We start from the raw sequence: 23590 nt of genomic DNA, 5'->3' as shown, positions 1-23590 counted from the left end.
TGTCTCCCGGGAGGACCTGCACGGTTTTCGAATGGGGTATACTTGTGCTGAGAACTATCCAACACAGGTATCGACCTGTCGACGAACTCATTTCATGAAACCAAAGAGTGGTCCATGTATCAGTGTAGCCATTCGGAAGGATTCACACTCAATGGTAACTTTGGAAGGATAATCCCAAGAGTGGCGTATGCTTCAGTTTTCTGTGTTGGTATGTGCTCGGTGTATAATTTACATGCTGCTATGGAATTACAGAACCTCGCCTACAGCTCATAGGAGTGTTCGTGATCCCTCCACCTTATTGATGAGCAATCTTACAGAATAATAAGGTCTTTCATCACTCGACACGTACCTAAATAACCTTCTCCATCTTCTGGACTGAGATTTCCGAGGACAACTTCACGGGCGATAATACCAGCGAATTGAACCAGCGCTCTCTCTGCTGATTGCTTCTCTGGAAATAGTATTATGGGATGGAGTATTATTGGATGGTGTTTAAATTTCTCGACAGAAAATAAGTTTCAGGTGAACACAAAAGGCTTTGGCGTTTGTTAACAACAAGCAGGCAACGCCGTTCCCCAAAAAACACTCGACACGTTAATATACTGACAATCAATTTTTGTCGATTTTATCGCACTTTTTGTTCTGTGCCTAAAGGTGGGGAATCTGTCGTTCGTAAAAGACAATTCTCAAAACGTGTCACGTGATAGCAAATCGAAAAACTTACCTCCTGGTGGCTGTCTGTAGAGTGTTTCTGCAAGATCGTACAGTAGTTCGTCCATATCAGCTGTGATGACGTCATCCAGATCCGGGTACACTACATCGGGTTCCTCCTCGGCAACTTCATTAACCTAACAAAATTTCGAGATTTGAGTTTCGTCTTAATGAATGAAGATCTCTATTGTTTCAAAATCTTGCTACATTCATATCTATACAACAACCTGTGTTAACAAGTTCGGCGAACTATCACATCGGGGAAAAAAGCAAATTTGTCATTCTGAATGGAATAGAATACCTCGGACTCTGAATTTCCGAAACTGACTGCAAGATTTCTTTGACATTTGCTCGAACTGTGGCAGATTTTATTCAAAAACGTCCTCCATCTTATTTCAATAGCAAAAGGAGTTGTGCCCCGGAACATTGCCTTCTCAAAGAAAACGTGAGCTTTCACGTAACTCGAGACTATCCTTCTTCTTTCCACCGGTCCCTGAAGTCGGTGTTCATTCCGACCGTGTCTCCTAAGGTTTACTGAGTCAATTATGCCCTTGTTCTGACTTTAAAATCACAGGTTAATCACATACCTCGTCTCCGTAGGGCCCGTCGCTGTAATACGTGGCGTCGTCGTACAGCTGCCGCTGTAACTCGTTGGAAACCTCTTCTTCGAGGTAATTGGCTTCCTCTTCGGAGAGCTGGAGACGAAAGTCACCAAGGACGAATCAGTGAGGTTGCTCAAACAAAACCAAGCAAACGAATAACTTAGGTTGTTTGAAGAGAGAGAGGAGCTCAGTCCTCGATAAATTGTCGTCTTGCGTCACAAAGTAATTCAAAACTAAAGGTCGACGATCTCGTTTTCACCTACGCACTCCTGAAAGATCAGGAAAAATACTGTGTGCGAAGTTTATATTAGTTTTCATATGTTTGCTTTTCACGAAAGGGGCTTTTAAAACGGTCTGAAGATTAAATCTTAATTCGATGAATTTGTAACCTGAAGTGATTGTCGAGATCTCTCCAAACTTCTTCAAGCAGGAATAAATCAAACTGCTAAACTGGGACTCACCAGGCTATCTTCGACGAGAATCTGGATGACACAGACGAAACTCTCAATATCATTGGTTGTAATTATGTAATCAGCGATGGCGGCAGGGTTCGCCATGTTGGCGGCGAGTTCTCTTGCCGTATCAAAATCGATGTCGCACCTGTCGCCGCCTACGGGGAGAAAATTCAAGACAATTGTAGGAATGGTCGACGATTTGAGGACTGCCTTTCGTGTGATGCCATTTTTGGCAAACGCACGGATATCGTCTGCTGCATGTGACCAATAGCAGCCAGGCAGATATCTACATATTATTGTGATACCTGTGCAAGTCTACATTTCGAAAGTTGATTTTTGACAGTAAAACCTTCGTCAATTTTGTGAACTACAAGTATCAATCAATACATCTTACCCAATCGTTCATCAGTATCCACAGTGTTTTTATTCTTTTCAAAACTGTCGTAATCAATTCCAAAGTCTTCATAGTTTGTCTTTTCTTCGTTTATGTTGTCTTCTTCCCCTTCTTCAATTTCTTTCGATGGCGGGAGAAAAATTTCAGGCTCGTCCCCGGAGCCGCCCCCTGACGTCTCGGCCTCGTCCAAGGCTTCTTCTACTGTTACAGAAAATAAAAGGTGGTAAAGTTTTCTAATATATCAGCTGCCGTTTCAAAGTCTGACCTTCTACTTTTCTATTAAGATGTTACATCAAATTGTGTAAACAATTTCGTGATGATGGCGATAGCGCTCCTGTCGTACCTTTGTGCTTGAAGCTGATAACGGTTTATCGTAAAATGACAACTGGATTTTATTAGCCGTGCGGGTCCTTCGAGTACCTTCTGTTTACTGTGGAATTTATTTCAGACAAGTTTCATGGACTGAAAACCATCAATTTTACTAGCCATCTGCACTGACACAGGGAACTAGGGGGAAACCAAACGTGAACAAACTGTACAAGTTGCAACTTTCGTCGAACGCGCGGGGCGGCACCGTTTACTCAGAAACTATGCATATCGCATATCCCACTGATGTTCTCTTAGACATGTCAATAAGTATTTAATATCGGAGTCAGCAGGAATCGTTTGGCTTGTTGCTTCCTCAAGGCGGCGGCATTTACCGTTTTACGTCTCTCGGTTTTATGCGAGCCGCATAACTTTTGTGATGTTGCGCATGTTTTGTAGATATGCTTGACTTGAAGGGAGTGTTGTCAATTTATATTCTCTCATTGACCCTTCCGTTCGAAGCACATCAATTTTTTGCAATCTTGTTTACGAAGAACGGTAATTTCGAGCGAGTCGTCTCTTCGGGGAAATATCAATTTCACGGAGTCCCTGTCGTTTACACGCCGGTAAGTAAGCCCCCGAAGGTTATATCCCCCGCTGATGCTTGTCAGCGGAGTAGGTCGGAAATCGAACGGTCGCCAAAAATGCAGAGGCGCTGGAGCGGCGGCGTGGAGGAAAATATCGTCTAATTGGAGCAGATATGAGTGCTCCCCGAGAGCGCTTGGCGAGCTGATTACTGTAGAGATATTCCCCTGATAAAAAGTGAATTTTTGTTCCTCAGGGCGAACACGTTACGACGCATTATGAAAGGTTAATGCAGAAATAGTGTGAGGAATCTAGAACAACGCCGTGGAAGCGTGTCAAACTGGGCGAATCATTCACAAAAAGCCGACCCACGATCTCAAATGCATTTCGCTAAACATCGTTCGTGACACGGAATGCTGATCTCTTTTCAAGAACAAACCCCAGGTGCGTGACTGTGCATCCCCCTAAATTGTACGCCTCACGCCCACATAAAAAAAACCCTTCATGTAAATTCGGCAGCTTGCTGCTATTCATGTAACTTCAAAATTGACCGCCTTGGCTAACATTAATGACAGATATAGCGGAGTTCGACGGAGGACGTGATTACAGGTAGTTCGTAGGTGTAACATGACCGTGAGTTCAGCTGCAGTCAAATGCAACAGTCTTGTCCGAAGGTTCGAAGGAGCATGCTTGAAATGGCTCGGGCACCATCGGCAAATGTCACGGTGGAGATCGGGCAATGACGGCCACCCGAAGCAATACGAAGTGTCAGCCAGAAGAGAAAATATAATTGCAATGTGCGAGGTATTCCAACATATCTCTTATGATCTAGTCTCATCCTTATCCGCGGCGATCTCCATCATTGATCAACTGTGGCGATAACTTTCAAAAACATCTGACAAGTGTCTCACTTTGATCCTAACGAGAAACAACGCTTAAAGAAACCTCGATGATGATGATGATGATGATGATGATGATGATGATATATGTGATGCTGATCACTTTTTATCATTATTATTATTATTGTTGTTGTTTTTGTTGTCGTTGTTGTTGGTGTCATGTCGTCATCATCATCATTATCATCACCATCATCATCATCATCATCATCATCAATAGCGATATATTATTGTTATGGCTGATTAAAATATTTGATAAAATCGCCAGCAACATCATTTTCTGTCATCACGAAAATACATTCGCCGTCAGTTTCAATTACAGTGAAACCAGCGTCTCAAGGTATCGCCTTTCCTTTGAAGTTCAACCAATCACGCAAATTGTGTCGGATTCGATTTAAGTCTTGTTAATGGCGCGGTACGGTGTAACCATGGCAACAATGTGCGTCTTCACAAATGAATATGGCATACGGGTATTTTTTAAGAGGATAGTCATGATTAATAAACGTAGTTGCCTCTCAAATGCGCAGTCTTTTTTTCTTGCTTCTCGAGAAAGTCTTGATGGGAACAGCATTTGTCGAATGAGATCATTATTTCAAATGTTTAGGCCAAACCATTCTGGCTAGGGAGATCACACGATGACTTACTGTCAAGAACTTGCAGTTGACAAGAATTGCATCAACCAAAATCACCAAGTCGTGAATGAACCTTCAAGAGGCGAATTTTCTTGCGAGGGATGGGGAAACGGGAAATGTAGGGAAGAGAAGTGAAGTACTTCCGATTCTTCGTCTTTTCAAGAATATTTATCATGTACTCTGTAATGGCCGCATTCCTACGCGGACAATTCCACGACACCGGTAAACACGACCAATGGCGAGACGACGCACACCTTAAGGGTAAACGAGCTCGAGCATTCAAGGTACACAGCAAGAAATGAGGCTGCGGCACCTCTTTCGAAAATCGATCACTGCTTGTGTTTTTTGTCGGCTTCTTCAAACGAAAAACCATCGCTGCCGACCTGAAGCTGTTACGCGGTCGATCTTAATGGTCCAGCAGTAAATGTCTCTATCTCTGGTTTAATCAATCAAGGGTAATTTTTTTTGTGCTACAAATTGATTCAAATCTCTGACACAAACATCTGGCAATTCGGTCAAATGTTCGTGAAAAATATTTAAAAGCAAATAAAACCTATTAAGATGTTACGATGAACATGACTGACATCAATGGGGACAGGTGCATTCAAATAACAAAAAGGTATGCCTCGGGTCTTGACCGAGCAAATAACTCTAACAGAGAACGTAACAGCAGATTTTCTCCGAATTAGAGCCACAAAATACTTCGTCTATGAGAACAGGATAAGTCACTGTAGAGAATTTAAGTACCCATCGAGAACTCTTGGATTACATCTCTGTCTCTCTGTCTGTCTATCTGTCTGTCTGTCTGTCTGTCTGTATGTCTGTCTGTCTGTGTGTCTGTCTGTCTGTCTGTCTGTCTGTCAATCTCTCTCTCAATATCTCTCTTCAATAATGTTATAATGTCAACCATGTGCTGCTTGGTTTTCTAAGCGTTCGTATGTATGTATGTATGTATGTATGTATGTATGTATGTATGTATGTATGTATGTATGTATGTATGTATGTATGTATGTATGTATGTATGTATGTATGTATGTATGTATGTATGTATGTATGTATGTATGTATGTATGTATGTATGTATGTTATGTATGTATGTATGTATGTATGTATGTATGTATGTATGTATGTATGTATGTATGTATGTATGTATGTATGTCTGTATGTCTGTCTGTATGTATGTATGTATGTATGTATGTATGTATGTATGTATGTATGTATGTATGTATGTATGTATGTATGTATGTATGTATGTATGTATGTATGTATGAATGTATGTATGTACATTTGTTCATGGTTTTATATACTCAAGGAAGAATTCTGCGTTGCGTGTAATTGTGACTTGCTTCAAGTCAAAACTGATGTGGACGAGCAGCATCGAACGGGAAAATCGTTTTTTGATTTAGGAGCGAGCGGCAATAAATTCCTCCGACCCCATACCCTATCAGTATTGGAATGGGCAGATTAAGAGCTTGGAAGATGTTGGAATTTCCCGGGCGATCGGAAAGCAAACGAAGAAAATTCCGACGTCGAGAATTTTACTATACTCTGACATGAAATCCCTCGCTTGTGAAGTTTTTATGCGCTGGTAGATCGACCTTAAGATATACTCCTGTCGTGGGAATTGGTCACCGTGTGACGTTCTCTTTCATGTTCTCGCATTTATACAGTATGTGTATGCCGCCCTATCGCCTTGCCATGATTAAAAGATATCTCCCGCCAGAGCCGTCCCGATTCAGAACAAAAATAGCTGCACTTCAGTTATTTTTATCTAGACTAGGTGATTGACGCAATCTCCGATACCCGTTGGATTTACTGTAGCAACTCGAGCGGCAGTCAGGTCGTCCGTGCCAATTCTCGAGTGATAGCTCATTATTTTGCATTACCGCCGTGACGTCATAGCCCTGCGGCCTACGTAATCAATGACGTGAGTGCGATTTATCAATTTCCTGCTTTGCCAGTCGGCTGACATCCACCCTTTCTTTTACGTTTCCTAAATTAGTCGACCTCACCCTGAACGTGTATTTACTCGCGGGATAATTACTAGTCGATATTCTGTCTTTCATTTGGGCTAAATTTAACCAGAAAAACGAGACATTGCCTCGGCACTCAATAAAATCAATTTCAAAGAGTCATCGGTGGACGCGCGTCTTGAAACTTACATTTGTATACGATGAATGCTCGCGCGAGAGAAGAAATGTGAAGTAATTCTCCCAATGCAAGCAGAAATATGAGACACCGATGCTGTACGTTCGTTGGCTTGCTATAAAACATTTCACGTTGCGTCAACGTTTTCAAATGGACGCATGGCGTGTACACAGCGTGCTACTCCGGCAAATCCGAGTAAATTTGATTCACTGCGCGTGCCGAGGTGGCAGGTCTCTATCGTTGTATTGTAGCCGTTATAAAATGTGGCGTCAACTGTCCAATGTTTCTTAGAAACGCAGACGGGCGAAACGTGACAATCCTCGATGTCACTCAACAAACTTAAAAGTTCTCCGTTTATATTCAAGACACCCCTCTGGATGTAACTATCAAATTTATTATACAGCAAGATCGTCCATCCGGGATCCTTTGGGAAAAATAGACTTTGCGGTTTCTTTCTTTTTCTTGGGGCGATGAAATTCATGGAGACCTTATCAAGGTTTTTAATTTCTGATAGATTCAATGCATTACCGCTACGTGATTTCTCTTAAATTGATCCAACGCCACAAGTACGAAATATGTCACGTGATGGTGCCCATGGCCTTCGATGATAAACGAGCAATCAACAAATGTGTTCATTTTGAGAACGATTGCCGAAAGGTAACTTAAGGTGACTTCTTAACTAGTAACAAGCAAGTGTTCTTACCGATTTTGTCTTGTGGCAAGTCTTCATTTATCTGTCGAGGAAGAAAGAAAACGACTAGTTAGAGTTGTTTATCGAGAACAAAAGCACTCAGGCTTTATTTGTCTTTTGCCACACTGGTTTAGCATTTATGGCACTAGCAAATTACGGAATGGTAGGTGTAGAGAAAGAGTTTGGAGTGTGATTGTAATTCATTCAATGGTCGTTGCTAGGCAAAACTAACAGTTTAGGAAACTCAGACGAACTTTAGCAAATCTCGAATCTGCGAATCAGTACGTAGTCGTGTGTTGATAGAAAACGAGTGTCCATCACATAAGGAAATTATTGCCAGTCCACCTAGGAGGGGCGAGTTAATTTTGGTCTGGGCGGATATTTTTTTTCTCAGATAAATACCCGATGGACAGTTAAAAACAATTTCCCCGAATTTGCGGAGGAGAAGTCACCGGGTATACAGTTTGCAAGGCGTAGTTATCAGGGGCGGGCACTAATTTTGCTCGGGCGGGCAACTTTTGAAATTTCACCTGCCCGGATGATTTTTGTCCCTGCCAGGCCTACCCTACAAGTTGAGTATCCGCCGAGAATTCACACCCAACTCTTCCATGCGCGGACGAGCCAACATCTCGCACTGGCGGCACCCGATATAATGAAACTAATAACATACGACAGCGAAGGTCTGAAGAAGAATTATGCACTAACTTGTGTGAACATAATTGAAGATTTTGTCAGACATCGACAATTTAGTCAGTCTTTAGAGGACTGTGTAGTCAATGTTGAGTCTCTCATTAGCAAATCAAATCATCTGCACAAGGTGTCCGTCTCTTGTTCACTACATCAACACCTTTTTCTTCTACCTTGTACCGCGGATGTAAAAAAAAATACCTCCGTGCTTGTACTATCGCGGCGCTCATTCAACACGTACTTCGACGTTGAAAAAAAACTTTCAACTCGACCCTTGTCATACAGCTCAGACACTTGAAGCACAGCCTCTTACGAAAAAGTTCCACAGACGTGTAGCCTACAGCGACTCTTTAGGTACCGTTCAGTTTTTACGGCCGGGGGGGGCGGCAAAATCCAGGGGGGGGGGTCATCAAAATTTTGGAATCCGCAAAGGGGGGGTCATCGCTTTTTCACTGGTAAGAAAGGGGGGGTCACCACATTTTCATAAACATAATACCAACAATAAAGTTCACTTTATGCCATTGCCATGATCGACCCTCTTTACCGGCGGGCCGCCTTCGGCGGCCCACTACAATAAATATCATTATGTATTACCCATGACCCTCTTAACAGGCAGACGCCTTTGGCGGCCCACTCCAATTAGGTTTACTTCATGCAATGGCCATGATCACCCTCTTTACCGGTGGGCCGCCTGCGGCGGCCCACTCCAATAAATTGACTTTATGTAATACCCCACGGCAATCTTAATGGCCATGCGCCTTCAGCAGCCCTGCCCAGTAAAGTCTACTTTATGCAATAGCCATGATCGACCCTCTTTACCGGTGGTACCGGTGGCCCACTAGAATAAAGCTGACTTTACGTAATGGCCCATGACCCTCTTAACCGGAGGGATGCCTTTGGCGAACCACTCCAATAAGGTTTACTTTATACAATGTCCATGGACATGAGTTGTCTATTGAAATGAAGTTAAAAATTGCCTTACAGTCGTCCTAATTAACAGACGTTTCAATGGATGTGGCTGAGAAGTTTGTGCACTGGCATCTCTGCTACACGAATAAAGTGCGCGGCATACCGGAGTTCAAATCCAAACCATGCGGGTAAATTTGACGTATGGGTTTTAGTTATTTTTAAGCGGGGGGGGGGGGGGGGTCATCAATTTTTTCGTCTGACAAAGGGGGGGTCATCTTTTTTCACGAAAAATGCAGGGGGGGTCTATATTTTTTGAACACCGGCGACAAGATTTTGCCGCCCCCCCCCCAGCCGTAAAAACCTGAACGCTCTTTACAAAGGATTTGATGGAGGGCGGCGGGTCAGTATGAAAAAGCACGGTGACTATACATAACAGATATGTTCAGTTTAGGATAGCGATAGACAACCTTTGACACAAATTGTATGTCTCGTACTGTTGGCATAAAGACATTGTTAATTCGATTAACTATTTTAAGAGTCGACTGAGTCTCGATCGGTGTATTGCAGATTACATGTTATTGGAGATCATATTGGTAGAGCTGCTTGTCCATCTAAAATTATAAATTATGCGGCATGGACACAGCCACAAACTGCGGTGGACTGCTGTACATATACAGTCAGTCATACGCACACGTACCCAATGTAAATTGCGTGAGGCACAAGCATATTCGTCGAGGTTATGAATTCAGAGACAGAAGAACAAGTCTCCCCACCAGACTTGCCGGAATGACAATTGTCTCATGAAAGGCCAGCAATGCCGCACGTTTGAAGTTCATGGTTCACTGACGTCAACAAGTCATCGGCTACGTATAGGAAAAGATCAGATTAGGTGAAGCAAAACAGGAAGACGAAGAAATTCGATTTGCGCGATGCCGCAAGGTTTAGTTTACATGGATACAAACAAAGGTCGCCAGAGTGATTAGAGAACCTTGAGTAGTCCACCCTTGTTTTGATAATTGAAAATGGGATTTTTATCTGTCACGTATGTATCGCAGCATCATTTCGAATACGTTTATATAAATTGATTTTTCTTTGTTTGTGAAATTCTGTAATATATGATGTAAGGTACACACGGATGAACCGATTTCATTTGAAGGTAAAAACTTCGATTATTGATAAATCCGTTGGGGTTTGTTGATTTCAGATTCCTTATCGATGTTTGACAGACAAAATATGATCGGTGCAAAACATGGCTCCGGGGAAAAAGAGTGACTGCATTAGGCTGAAAAACGCCCACGCCCGGAGAGAGGCGTATGGCCTGCCTGCGTAGGACTGAAATACGTTGTTCTAAAGGCTAACTTCTTGCCCCATGGATCCCTGGGAATTTCACAGCCCCGCCAAAAAAAAAAAAAAATCCAACAAAAAAAAGCAAAAGAGAAACAACAAGTCGAGCCGATTGCTCTTACCGAAGCCGAAAGAAAATAATTACTCTTGAAGGGTGGGTGAAGGCGAGCCAATTTCCATCATTTCCTCGCGGAGTGTTCATTCTATCGACTGCAATGCTGATTGATGGCATGAAGCGTGAGTCGGTCTGGGCACACAACCGTGAAACGACCCGTTGAATATGCATGCGCAGAACCGCCAAGCTTGCCTCCCGCCGAATACAACAAAAGAGACGCCGGCTTCCAGGCCCCATTTGACATTATGAATAATTTTTTTTGCTGTTTTTTTTTCTTGTAAAAGTTCAGCAAGAAACAACCTTTGCAAATTCAAACTGAGCAAGTTACTGATAATCTGATAGACTAGTTTAATTCATAGTCCGTAATAATTTTAGATTAGGCGTACTTGACCTTCAAAGATCATCAAATGAATAATCCTATCCATTCTCATCTATCTATCTATCTATCTATCTATCTATCTATCTATCTATCTATCTATCTATCTATCTATTACCGACAATCTCTCTCTCTCTCTCTCTCTCTCTCTCTCTCTCTCTCTCTCTCTCTTCTCCTCTCTCTCTCTCTCTCTCTCTCTCTCTCCTCTCTCTCTCTCTCTCTCTCTCTCTCTCTCTCTCTCTCTCTCCACACATGCATACACAGAAGCAACAAAATATGAAAGTACGTGTACGTGTAATGTACATGTTCAAGGACAGTAAATTACTTCCATGAACAGTAAAAACCTGTATTTCTTCACACCGTCAGGCACTTTCATCTTTGAGCCGTCTCACAGCCGATTTTTCGCAGCACAGTTAATTCAAGGTGGTTGAAATTTCCTTGATTGTCTCGTGGCGTTACAGCAAAAAGGAATGTTTTGAAGGATTCCACTTTTAAGACTCGCAGAAAATTGGCTTTCCCATTGCGTCAGCATGAGTCGTTGATGTACCTGATGGAGAGCCTGTTTTCGAGGCCCTCCACGGTTCTCGGCTGACTAACTCTCGTCACTCCCCGACTGTGTATACACCATAAACGCGCTAAATAGCCCTATTTAAATGTCAGCGAAGAAAGAAATCGATCACATGAGAATCTCTCCTGCATTTCAAAACGCCGCACACTAGTTTACTCGTCCAAAATCAGATAATTCCACCAGGATTATAGAATATGTCACCTAAAAGTGTTTTGTATTCGCTTAACGACAGATTTGGCAATCTCTGATAATATTTTAACCGTACAGGGCTAGCGAGACACGGAGCGCCCTAAGCTTGAAACGAATTAACATAAAAGTTATATCATCGGAACAAATCATGCCTTTTATCGTCGAAAAGAAGTTGTATATAATTGGTAACAGAAACGGGCTGAAATTGTTTACACTGTGGAACTGATCGATCAACTATTACCTGTACAGCGTGGGCGAGTACGAACGCAAATCTCTTCGAGTTTAGGCAGAGCAAATCCGTGACGACACGGTCTCTGAGAAGAGACATCTGCGACAGGCTGCATAACTCGATTGGCAGCTTTCGCGGAATTTTAATATCGGGTGAATTCTGCGACATAAGTAGTTCTTTGTGGGGAATAAGCTGCTGCGAATTGCCGTACCTAACTCTAATTGCATGTTCGTGAGCCTGGAGAAAGAACAGGATTCGTTTTGAATCTCTCTCCGCCAGCGCCAGGCATATTCTTTCATTTTCAATTTGAATAGGCTGACGCGCGTTACCCAGCGGGAAGCCGAGACTTTTCAAAACTGTGAGGACTTATAGGAGAATGCGAAGTAAAAATAGAAGAGAATCATTCAATTGGCATGTCACGCAATACACTGGCGTCACAATTTAAGAAAGTATTATTTCTCGTAGGCCTACGCGGTGTACTAATATAGACTGGCCATATTTATAGTGTTCAATGAAATGACGCAGAGTGCCCTGTGAGCTAGCGCTTTGTAGCTATCGGTATTTTTACCGCAAACACGGCGGGAAAGTTATATTTATGTCGTCAGCCGAGAACAGATATCGATTTGAGGTTTTTTAATGACGACTCAAAGGTTAAACCTCGATAGCGTAATAAATGTGAAGGCGCCACATTTACAACGGCTATAAGCTTTAAATTTGGATTATGTGTGTGAGTGAAATACATCATTCTCGCTTCGTGTGAATCGAAGAAGAAAAACAGCGTACGTAATACTCCGAATGGGCGGCCATGTTTGATAAGGGAATACGTGACTTTTTGCCATTTTTGCAATATTTTTGAACCCTTATTGAGGTAACGTCTTTCATTTAAAAAAGCTATTATGTTTTTGTATTCATATTTCAGTAGAGTAAATTACAGTCCCTTTGAGAGCTCTGTTGAAGCCTTTGATCAGATAACATTTCCTTAGAAGTCATGAACCTTGACCTCTGCACTCCTTAAGGCGATACCTCTTTGGCCTTTGTATAAATCTCAGTCGCTTTGTTTATGGTTCGATAATAAAAACGCAACAATCAGATTGAAACTGCACGAAACAGCATATCATAAGCCTTTAGCAACGCGGAAGAATTTGACCCGTCTCACGAAAAGTGAATTGTCTCAGCGCAGCGACGAGACGGCGAGACCGTCACCCAGAGCGCATGCGTACACGCCCACGAGCTGTAAAGAAGGCGGTAATCACATTATTTCCGAATTTAGTTCCTAAAAAAATCAATATCTATTCTTGAAACGCTGGCGTTAACTCCCGAAGCATGTGCATGAGTTATTGACGTTTGAGAAGAATACAAACATGAATGTTCCTACGATGGCATGTCGCATAAGCATATTAAATAAACGTTTAAAATTGATGGAGTTAAGTGACGACCTACGTACCTTCACATTTATAGGTCACTTTGCCCGATTTTTTTTCTCACATTCTGTTGAAGCTGATGTAATAAGAGAAAAACCGCGTCAAAACTCTCGTTGCAAACAAAATGAAGAAAATTATGATCGCATCGCTCTGAAATGTCTCTAGCCGCGAAGGTGACTTGAAATAATACCGTTGCTTACAATTTTGCATGAACGGAAAACTAAAGCGTCAAACGTATCGAACGGTTGGTGTCATTAATAGCAGGTTATATCATTTTTCTCTGTTGTTTATGGTTTGAGGTGAATTTCTGAGATATATTATACTGTCTGCAATCAAGCCGTTGCCTTGCCTTCTAGAAGAACGACATTACTATGGAGATTTACATTAGAGCTATTTTGCGAAGACTTGAATTAAACGTTTCTGGTAATCTGTCAACCTACATTTGTCAGAGAAGAAGCGCGGGCAGAGTCTTGGCAATAAATAATACAGAGTCAATATGGTCTAATTTATTTTCTTCTGTTCAATTTTTGTTATCTCATGAAACTTCTTAAATAATTTAAATTCCAGCTCTACTGTATGCAAAGCGTATGCGTCATTCAGGCTTTTACTGTAGCAGTTTAACCTGAAATATATCAATTATATGATGTGGTGTAAATGATACATGCCAACTCAATTAACATAATGATGGCGCGTCGACAGAAGAAAAGATAGATCCCGCCGTTTGATATACATATGCGACTCGGATGCGCGCTGATCTAATTGAAGATATCATCGAACTGAAAGTGTAAAATTGATTCCCCCGGCGGGAAGACTTAAAATTTAGACTAATGGAATGGTTCGGTATTTGTTGTACGTCTTGTTAGGTTTCGCTTTCCTTGCATAATTATGAATATTTTGTCGGACTGAAAGCGCAGCATTCGAAAACGTATAGCCTTCGCTGAGCGTCGATGAATGTTAGAATGCGCCTAGCTCTGCCGGGGACAAATATTTGGACTCTCAAACTTTTACAATACTTTTCGGTCCACCACTTGCGGGGCTAAATTTGAAGCTTAAGAAGTAATTACAGTTTTAATTCAAGTTTTCACCGACTTATTTTTTGTGAAAATGAGCTAACACAGAGTTGGCGGCCATTTTGAATTTCAAGAATCAGTACAAAATTAGGTAATCTGTTTCTCGGTACAAAATTTCGCAAGGTGACCCCTTAATTTTAATTCCTGATTTCGAAAGGAAATGGTGAAAAGTTTCCTTTCGGAAGGCTTGAGAAGAAGTTCAAGTCTTCAATTTCGAGGCGCGTACGACCTTAACTTCAATTTTCTGAAGACTTTAGATTGCTTTCTGAGTCAAAGATTATGTGTGCTTTCTGTAAAGAAAATGAAAGTCTGGGAACACTTTACTCATTGGAAATCAAAATACACAGTATCATATTCAAGAGCAGTCTATGGGCGAGAAGGCTTCAATTCTGTCGATTATCTCGTTTAGTTTCATCCAACAAACAGTCCTTGTTTCATTTTAAAAGAAGTTTTATCTTCTTTTTCGAAACACAATAAAAAAAATTATGGCCTTCGTTGCGAACTGGACGGGATGGTCATCAAAGCCTACAGTGCCGGATTGCGTGATTACGCTAAGTGAATGCTCAACATACGAGTACGTGTATCTATCCTGTTAGCTTATCGGCGTGCTTGCGTCAGAGTGTCGTCACTGATCTGACTGGCTACGCTGTCAGCAAGGCAATTAGCGCACGTCCAAAGTCCTCTGACAGCCGCTAGATCAAACCGCCACGGCTTGGATCTTTGTCCGTTATCAGTGTGGGTTAATGAGTTCTTATGGTCTATTGACTGTTGAATGCCGTCAATAAATTTAACCGGCAACAGCGATCATCCTCTCCCCAATGTCTCTCTGTCTATCAGACATACAAGTTCCTTAATCTGATTGGTCGGAAATGAAATACAGCATTCGTGTTTGACGTCACTCCAAGGATGAGGAAGAAATCAAATGTTTGCATCTACTTAATTCGCCTGTAAGTACATGTACATTAGCGACAAGAATTTGGCCCTTGGATGTTTTGATATGACTTTGTTCTAGCCTCCCTTTTACTCCCATTTTAACTCGTGTTCATTTTTACTATAACAACGATGATCAAGGTTCTCCCTTATACAACACCATCACCATCACCACCACCACCACCATCATCATTATCATCATCACCATCATCAACATCATCATCATCATCATCATCATCATCATCATCACCACCATCATCACCATCATCATCATCATCATCATCATCATCATCATCATCATCATCATCATCATCGCTAACACCACTATCACACAAAGTCAAAACCCTTACCTGGGCTGGAATTTCAATTTCTTTGATATCTTCAGATTCTGAGAAGGAAAATAAGAAAAAAAAAATATGTCAGAAAGTCTTTCCAGGGAGATTACCTTCGGACGTCTTTACCAGCCAAAGGGCATTTAGCCAGTAATCTTATCAGACCATCACACCAGCTTGGAAAGTTGGCAATGATTTCGTTGCCAGTGGGCAAACTGTGTCAAGGATTGAGATGGAGGAGAATGGCGGGGCATGATTTTTTTTTCTGATTCTATGAAGAAACGATCGTCGCTATAGTATTCATGGCTCCGTTTCTACTTACGTCAATGCCCCGTGGCCCGACTCAATATCGATGTTTCATTATTTGGAGGGCTTCCGCCTATTTAACAATCGGCTGGACGCTTGTCGGCGACCATAGTGATGGAGATTGACGTATGTATACGAGTTGCTTGGCGCGCCCCTCATGACATGATAGTAAATACAGGTATCCATGCCTGATGTGATGCTAACACAGATCACGCCATCGACCTAGAATTATCACAGTCACCTGTGTTCTAAATATTCGCTCTGCGCCCCACAGACGTGTGTACATATGCTCTTCTTCTCAGGCATACGTACACACGTCCATGGGGCGCATAGGCGCAGGTGACAATGGTATTGTCGACAAAACATGCTATAGCTATTATGCCATGGGTTTCTAGTCGAGTGTAATATTGCGAAATCGTGCCATTTGCCACCCGTGTAACACCTGCTGTGGTGCTTGCTACGGTCGCTTTTTACGCCGTTTTCACAACTACATAGAAGAACCTGATTCAGCTTAATTGTGAGTGTTAATTGGAACCCCTTGTGATCTTCTCGAGGTGTTTTTGAACGAAGGACAAAGTGTCGATTTTCTGAGAAAAAAGCACTGCAACCAGCCCACGAATGTTCAAGCATGAAAGCCATTCTGCTAAACGTCAGAACAATAATGAATAGTTGTGATGTGTGATTGAAAGCAACGTTTTATAAAAAGAAGTTGTTGGACAGACTACATTCAAATGTGTAACCTTCCTTAGCCACATTTTCGCGAACTGAACACACGCTAGCAGGATGACTAAATAATGTAAAATTGATTACGATTAAAGGTATACTGTCACCTGTTCCAATTTTGCCACAGTTACCATGGAAAGAGAAAATCTAAGCGGGTGGCCGCTTTTTAAAAACAGCGCCCTCACATGGGCATTTTGAATACCAAGGAACGCCCCTTTGACCATATATGGGCATATTTAGATTACAGGTGACTGTATACCTTAAACTACTTCATTTAACAACATTTTTCAATTTATGCAATGGGTAAATTTATTTTAGTGATTAGTTCTCCCCTGCAATGATTGCCCCGCATAAACAAATTAAAAAAATGATTGTACGATACGCAATGCTTCGATGATACACTGATTGTGTACGAAATGTGTTTGTTTTTTTATTTTTCAACATGCAGACTGCCCTGAACCTCGTTCGCGGCGTTCAATATATAGGTAATAATAGAGAGGCTCGCTTTGATCGATAAATAAAAATGTCACATGGTAAGAAGATATGATGATAAGGTGGAGAAAGATGCCTTTCGTTGCTAAGTACGACGTATTGACTGCATCCGCCCTAAAATTCCCCGGTAAATCATTTCATTGTAATTGTATCTCGATATTTGATCTTTTAAATAGAAGCAATTGTGCATTTTAATATTGGTCTGCTTATCTTAATTAGCGCAGAGATGATCTTCTGCACCGCCATATTAAGCCAGTTATATTGCGCCAACGTCATTAGTCGTTGGGAGCGAATAAAAATACTTAGTCTTCGAATTCAAACCAAGTGGGGTTGGTTTCTTATCTCAGAAGAGAGAAATTGGTTATGTGATGGCAAACGTTTAGAAAATTAATATTTTGGTGGGCTATTACTGACCGACTTTGGATGAATCCAGTTTTGTTGTTGGAAGACATGCCCTATTCTGGGGCGTACGTAGAGGAAGTTCATTGTTAAGTCTTGCGCGGAGGACAATCTGAGGAACGGACAACGTCATGCAGCCATGCATCCCACGCGCAATTTCACTCGAAACGCTACCGTGTGTGCGCGCGTGGGCGTACAAATAGAAATGTTTTCAATATGAAGACCTTTAACTGCGAAAAGCGAATGAAGACAATCCGGTTGTCATGGTTTCGCGTGATTGGCAGATCTGTATGTGAAATGATTTCATGAAAATTTCTAGTAAATTCGCAAGCGACCCCAGTACCCACGTTGTTTTCAGTTTTTTCTTTAATAAATCGCCTCGGAAGTGTCTCCGCTTCGTCTTATGTTCTCAAGGCAGGACAGAAAAAAACCCCGACGTTTGTTCAGTAGTTCGTCGAGCACGACGTTATAGCCAAGTATTACTTAGCAACAAGTCGTTAGCAATGCAATTAGAGAGGGGAGGAACGGTGTCTTCTTTCTCAAATGTGAAGTAGCCAACACAATCTTAAAACATTGTAACGTGGCGCGCTCTTTTCTTCTTTCGGGCAGTATTATTTTCTTTATGAAAACGGTTCATTTCATCTGAACCATCAAGTGTAACAAAAAATTTGAATTTCCTCAACAGTACTTCAACGCGCAAGCGTATTCACATCTGCATTGTTTTATTGTTTGGCGCTCAATCGTTCGGTCGCTTTCTTGACAAACTGATAGCAGAGTATCGTTCGCCGCTGATTAATCGAAGCGGGCAATTTCCTCAAAGGAGGATATCGTTATTTGCTTTTTTGAAAACGGTTCGCCTTCTACATTTTCTTGTCTGTGAAAGCTGCCGGCTTTTCCTTTTTAATACTTCATGGGGGATGATTTCTGAATACGCTCTCTCAAAGTATTTTGCGAATATGTTTTCTCTCAACAGACGATGTTGAATCGACCGCTAGTTGTCTTACAATGTATAAAAGCACACTACAGCCTTTGCAAGCAGACTTCTTTCCCGCGTAAACGTGTTTCGCGCGCTTCAAATCACCTTCGAGCAATACAGTGTTCCTAAGGCTGTATATCTTACAACGCAATATTGACGGCACAAACAATATTTTGTTTCCAATAACATGCCATCGGGAAATAGGGTAGGGCTATACCTTTTTATTTTTAATTATAATTTTGTTGTGACACATAAAAAACAGCAATTTTTTCGAAATCGTGCGTGATTTTTGAAAATGAGGAAAATGTTTAGGGTGAGAGATTTTTAATAGGGAAGGTCGGGTTATCGGAAAAAAAACACATACCTGGCGTACCTGTCCCAAGTAATTTGAAGGTTGTGCGACTGTTGAGGGGAAAACTATATGCAAAGTGAGGACTGCATGTCATTGAGTACAATGAACATCAGCGCGAATAAAATCAATACACAAGGTGGCGAGTTGCGTTTTGCAAAACACGCTGACGCTTGTCGACAGAAGGACCGGACTGAAGTGCTCAAGGAATATTCTCAGACTCCGATTCAAATGTTCAATAGAGTCTAAAATACGTTATAATGACTTCTTATCAGTTAATTCCTGGGTTCATACGGGACTGCCAATGCCATGAATCGTATTGTAATTGCCTATTACGGGAAAACTGGCTTTTCATGTCTTAAAATATTCACTTACTACCGACGAATTCGCAAACAGGATCTGACAAGTGATTTCAACAGACAGGATGCAGATATTGGAATTACATCCGAAACACTGGCCTTCGAAGTAGTTCATGCACACTGCCCAGTGTTATCAAATCACTCAAACGATACACTGGACTCCCGCGTCCTTGATGACTTGTCAAAGTGTTGCCCGTTAACAGATACGTGATACTTCCATTCGAATGCTTGCAGAACCAAGAATACCTTTCTGTTCAAGGGGAGGGGGTGTCGGGGGAGGTTAGCTTGTAGGGAGTGAACGTATAAGCAAGAGCCACAGATAGAGAAAGGAAAACAGCATAAATAGGGGACAACAGACAGCAGCTGACAAGAAAGTACGAGAAAAATACAAATTCAGGAAAAGATAGGCAATATATATTATATATATATATATATATATATATATATATATATATATATATATATAATATATAGGCCTATATATATATATAAATACTAAACACAACTCGGTAAGTTGAGCTGCATCAATCTCAACAAATCAGCTAATAACAATCATTACACTGTTGTTTAACAAATCTTGTCAGGGCAAGTCGAATAAATGTCCCGTCGTCTTATCACTCGACGGAGAATACCTCGGGGAGGTCTCGAGTGATCTCTGCTCCTCACAGCACAAGTCGATGTAGGGGGTGTCGAAGACAAGCATGTCGTGATGTTCCTATGAGGGAGGGAGGGGGTGTGCAAAGCAATCTCAATATCTACTCTCGTGAGAAATCTGACCTTGCAGAAGAAGAACCACTCACAGTGATCGATTGAATCGAGTATCTAATGATCTGGGTGCCCTTGGATATACGCTTTAAAGGTTTCTGAGGGGAAATTAAACGTTGAAAACAAACCACAGCCGTGTTTTAAATCCATCCCCCGAAAGCATGGCAAATAAAGGAGAAGGAATGAGCTATATTAAGTTATTTGTCTGATAATTCCGATTTATATTTGCATCGTCGACTCGTTTAGGCAGGAAGTTAATGCAGCTCTATCTGCAGTCACTGTCATTGCACGGTCGGTATCGATTCACCTACAGACCTATGACACCCTATTAGTGATTACACTACTCGGGGTATATGTAATTGAGCTCCGAGCAGTTCTATGCCTTTTTACTCCCTAATTTCGTATTTCTCTTGCACATTGTGTGAGGCATTGCGTTACATTATTTTGTGTTAGAACGCATGTCTGGGGATCTTTGTATCTTCAATCATAAAGAATCATAAAGGCAACGCATGAGCAGTGATGACAAGCTTATTATAAATTTAAATATTTGAGAATCTGCCTTCTGGAAGTCTTGGCATATTGTAGAATAATTTATCACTTTTTGGTTCTCTGATTTTTTTAATCGATCACCCCGATAATGATGAAGATGATGTTGACAATGATGACGACCATAGTGATGATAATGATAATGATGATGATCACCATCACTATCATCATCATCATCATCATCATCATCATCATCATCATCATCATCATCATCATCATCATCATCGTTATCCATATTAGGGAGATAATGGGGTACTGCCTACGTTAAACTCACAACGTGTTTTCACGGTGAAGCAGATGAAGAGACGGTTTACATTCTAAAGAATCCGTGGAAATCGAGCGGTTATTGTCACGTGCTTTTCTCCTTGCATATCCCATCCGGAATTAGGTTGGCCCAGCTGGTCTAAACTGGAAGACACGCCGCATTAACCAGTAATCCAATAATGCTCCTCTTCTTTCATTTTTAGGGCGACTGATTCACACGGCCGCAGATGAACCGGTATTCAGGTGAGCTCCCAAGACAGGAAATACAATTGCATATTTAATGAGAAGAACTGGGTCGTGGAATGATAGTAAATTGGAGACTTGTTAATTAATTGCAACCACTGTTAGAGAATTTAGGCCAGCCCTTCAAATGAAATGTAGTAAACATTAACTAAACCGCTGACTTTCAAATCAGTCGTTTCGTTAATCAAAATGAAAATACTATGATAATCTGACAGGTAAGCGTGTATCATATTTGCTGATAGGAGCTACCCTTTCATTATATCGTCTATCCGTCAATTTTGCAACGCTGTACCAGAGTATCGCTCATGCGGGCTTTTAATCATCTCCATTTCGGAAACGATACTACGGTCTCGGTAGAATATTGCCTCCCTCTACAGCGTGCGGGCGTGCTGAGCGGATCGCTTCTCCTCGTCATCATGATGTAAGCTCAATCCGACTCGCTCGCTGTTGTTTGATACATTACCGTCAGAGATGGCCTTTGTGCGCCGACGTGTTCATGTGGGAGTTCGTGCTTGGCAAATTTCCTCACGTAATGCTTTGCCACGCTTCGGGGTGAAAATCCACTCATCGGATTCCGATGCCGACTTTCATGTCATTTGTGGTTTACGTCAGCCGCGTATATACTACCTTTGATTTGAACAGCTACACAGGGCAAAGATCCAACCTTCCCTCCACTTAGTCAGTGAATATCAGCTCAGAATATTACTTTGTATTTCGACTGACGTCGACTGCGATATTATATGCGATGACCGCACACTTTACAATGCTAACGAGCTAAAATATCATTTCTTCTACAACAACGTCGACTTCACTATTCTATTTGCGATTGCTATGATGATTTACACAATCTTACTGTCAGCAACTCGGTTTGTCCTGTTATAATCATGGATGTGTAGCGTGTTTAATTTAGCGCAACCGAAAAAGGAAACATAAACGAAAAAAACTACCACGTGACAACAGGCATCAAAAAGAACAAAACAGCAATGATGATGATGATGATGATGATGATGATGATGATGATGATGATGATGATGATGATGATGATCGTCATTGCAATCATCGCGTCATCGCAAGAACAAGAAAAGTTGTCATTGACACCCCATGATGCATCGCGCAAACTTCAGCAAAGTCTTTTCACGCATCATACAGCGTCGTAATATCGACTCAACTTGTCATGCTAATGTGGCAATCGTGTTTAGTCAGCCAAATGATAACGATTATTTCCCATAACTACAATTTTGTATTTTGCAAAGTGACTCGCTGATGCCCCAGTCTACTTTCCTGTCCGTTCCAACCACCGAACATCACTTTTGTAGCGAACATAATAGACTTGAGCGCGCTCCTGCTTATCAAAGTCAAAGAATATCTATTAAGATAGTAAAAAAAAGCTTTTCGGATAGGTCGACAAAAGAAAGGAAATTCAGTGAAGATAAAAAATAAAACCAAAAGAAAAGGCAACTCCTTTTTGATGTAATGTTCTGTGCAATTATGCATTCAATACCACAAGCAAATAATCGCTATGGCAACGATGACGCAAGATGTACCGTTGTCCACATATAACCTACATCTTTGTTTCACTAATGACACGCACGCAATTAAAATCACGGCCACTCCAAAAATAATGTTCTCATTACTGTTTTTTTATGATAGCGTTTTATCATATTTTTTTTGGTGTTTGGTCTCTCTCCAAAGAAATCATGTTTTAGCTCACTATGACTTGTACAAAAAACCCGTTGTAATGCGACAAGGTAGATACACCCACGCAGTGCATGGACGCGAACTTATTCAGAATTTCTAGAATACCAAAGGTCTCTTCTTCAAATATGTGTAAGTAAAGAAGTGCAACCGCGCTCTGAGTACACTTCTGCTAACCTCACTTAATAACCCGTCTCGCTAACGGATTAACAATAAGACACGCCGACATTTGTTCAGTGCTGACTCGTATTTCCTTCTCCGAGTTGTCGCACTTTCCGCTTACATTTCGCAATTTTACGATCATTTTCTTCTAACCAAGGTGTACTCAACGACATTTCCAAGCGTTCATTATCTTAGCAATTGCTAGGACGAAAATTTTTGTGTCAGCCCACAGTCGCGTTTTTTTTCTCTCAAGGAGACGTATTTTGTGGTTATGCATCTTAATGAGCCCTGACAGGTGACTGAGAAGGGAAGGTGCTGTCGACACCGTTGATGGCTCGATGAGATCACGTGGTCCGCGTGGACATTCCGTTCGTGTTGACAAGGAAACTTAGTGACGTAGCTCCTGTAATGATCTCATGTCCAGGAAGCCGGCAACAAAAGGCGTCCTGCGTTTTTATGGCGTTTCCGAATAGCGAACGCGATGGATCTGTTGCCGATTAAGATTATCGATAGTCGGGCTCTTAATTTCAGCAGCATGACTTACGTCATTTTTCCCTTTTTTGTAGATTTTAATTCAACGCAATTCCTCTTACCTTTATAGATTCTTTGTGGACAATGCCTATAGTCGGATTTCTGTTCTCATCTTTGTGGGTCTTAAGTTTTCGCTATTTTGGTCACGAAAAGACGAAAAGACTCCCGTCATCTTTCCTTCGAAAGTCGGT

The 23590-nt window shown here is 41.5% G+C and overlaps 1 protein-coding gene across 2 annotated transcripts in view; it reads right to left on the bottom strand.

The window, feature by feature from the left end:
* The window catches only part of LOC139117123 (secretogranin-3-like), a 31764-nt gene that overhangs the window by 5662 nt on the left and 2512 nt on the right, over nt 1-23590 (bottom strand). Inside the window, exons 2-8 of one of the 2 annotated variants that reach the window (XR_011548458.1) lie at nt 15608-15645; nt 7432-7462; nt 2163-2360; nt 1775-1923; nt 1299-1406; nt 725-848; nt 350-451 (exon numbers count right to left, since the gene is read on the bottom strand). Coding sequence is in view for 1 of the 2 variants with exons in the window: in XM_070679968.1 (XP_070536069.1) it covers nt 350-451; nt 725-848; nt 1299-1406; nt 1775-1923; nt 2163-2363; nt 7432-7462; nt 15608-15645 (753 nt within the window). In the remaining variant the exon portion in view is untranslated. Of the gene's footprint in view, nt 1-349; nt 452-724; nt 849-1298; nt 1407-1774; nt 1924-2162; nt 2364-7431; nt 7463-15607; nt 15646-23590 lie in introns of both variants that reach the window. The other variant, XM_070679968.1, reaches the window with a different exon arrangement.

Source organism: Ptychodera flava, chromosome 18 (genome assembly GCF_041260155.1).
Source record: "Ptychodera flava strain L36383 chromosome 18, AS_Pfla_20210202, whole genome shotgun sequence".
Lineage (NCBI taxonomy): Eukaryota > Metazoa > Hemichordata > Enteropneusta > Ptychoderidae > Ptychodera > Ptychodera flava.
Note: the sequence above shows the minus strand (reverse complement) of the source record. Positions and strands in the feature narration are given on the sequence as shown.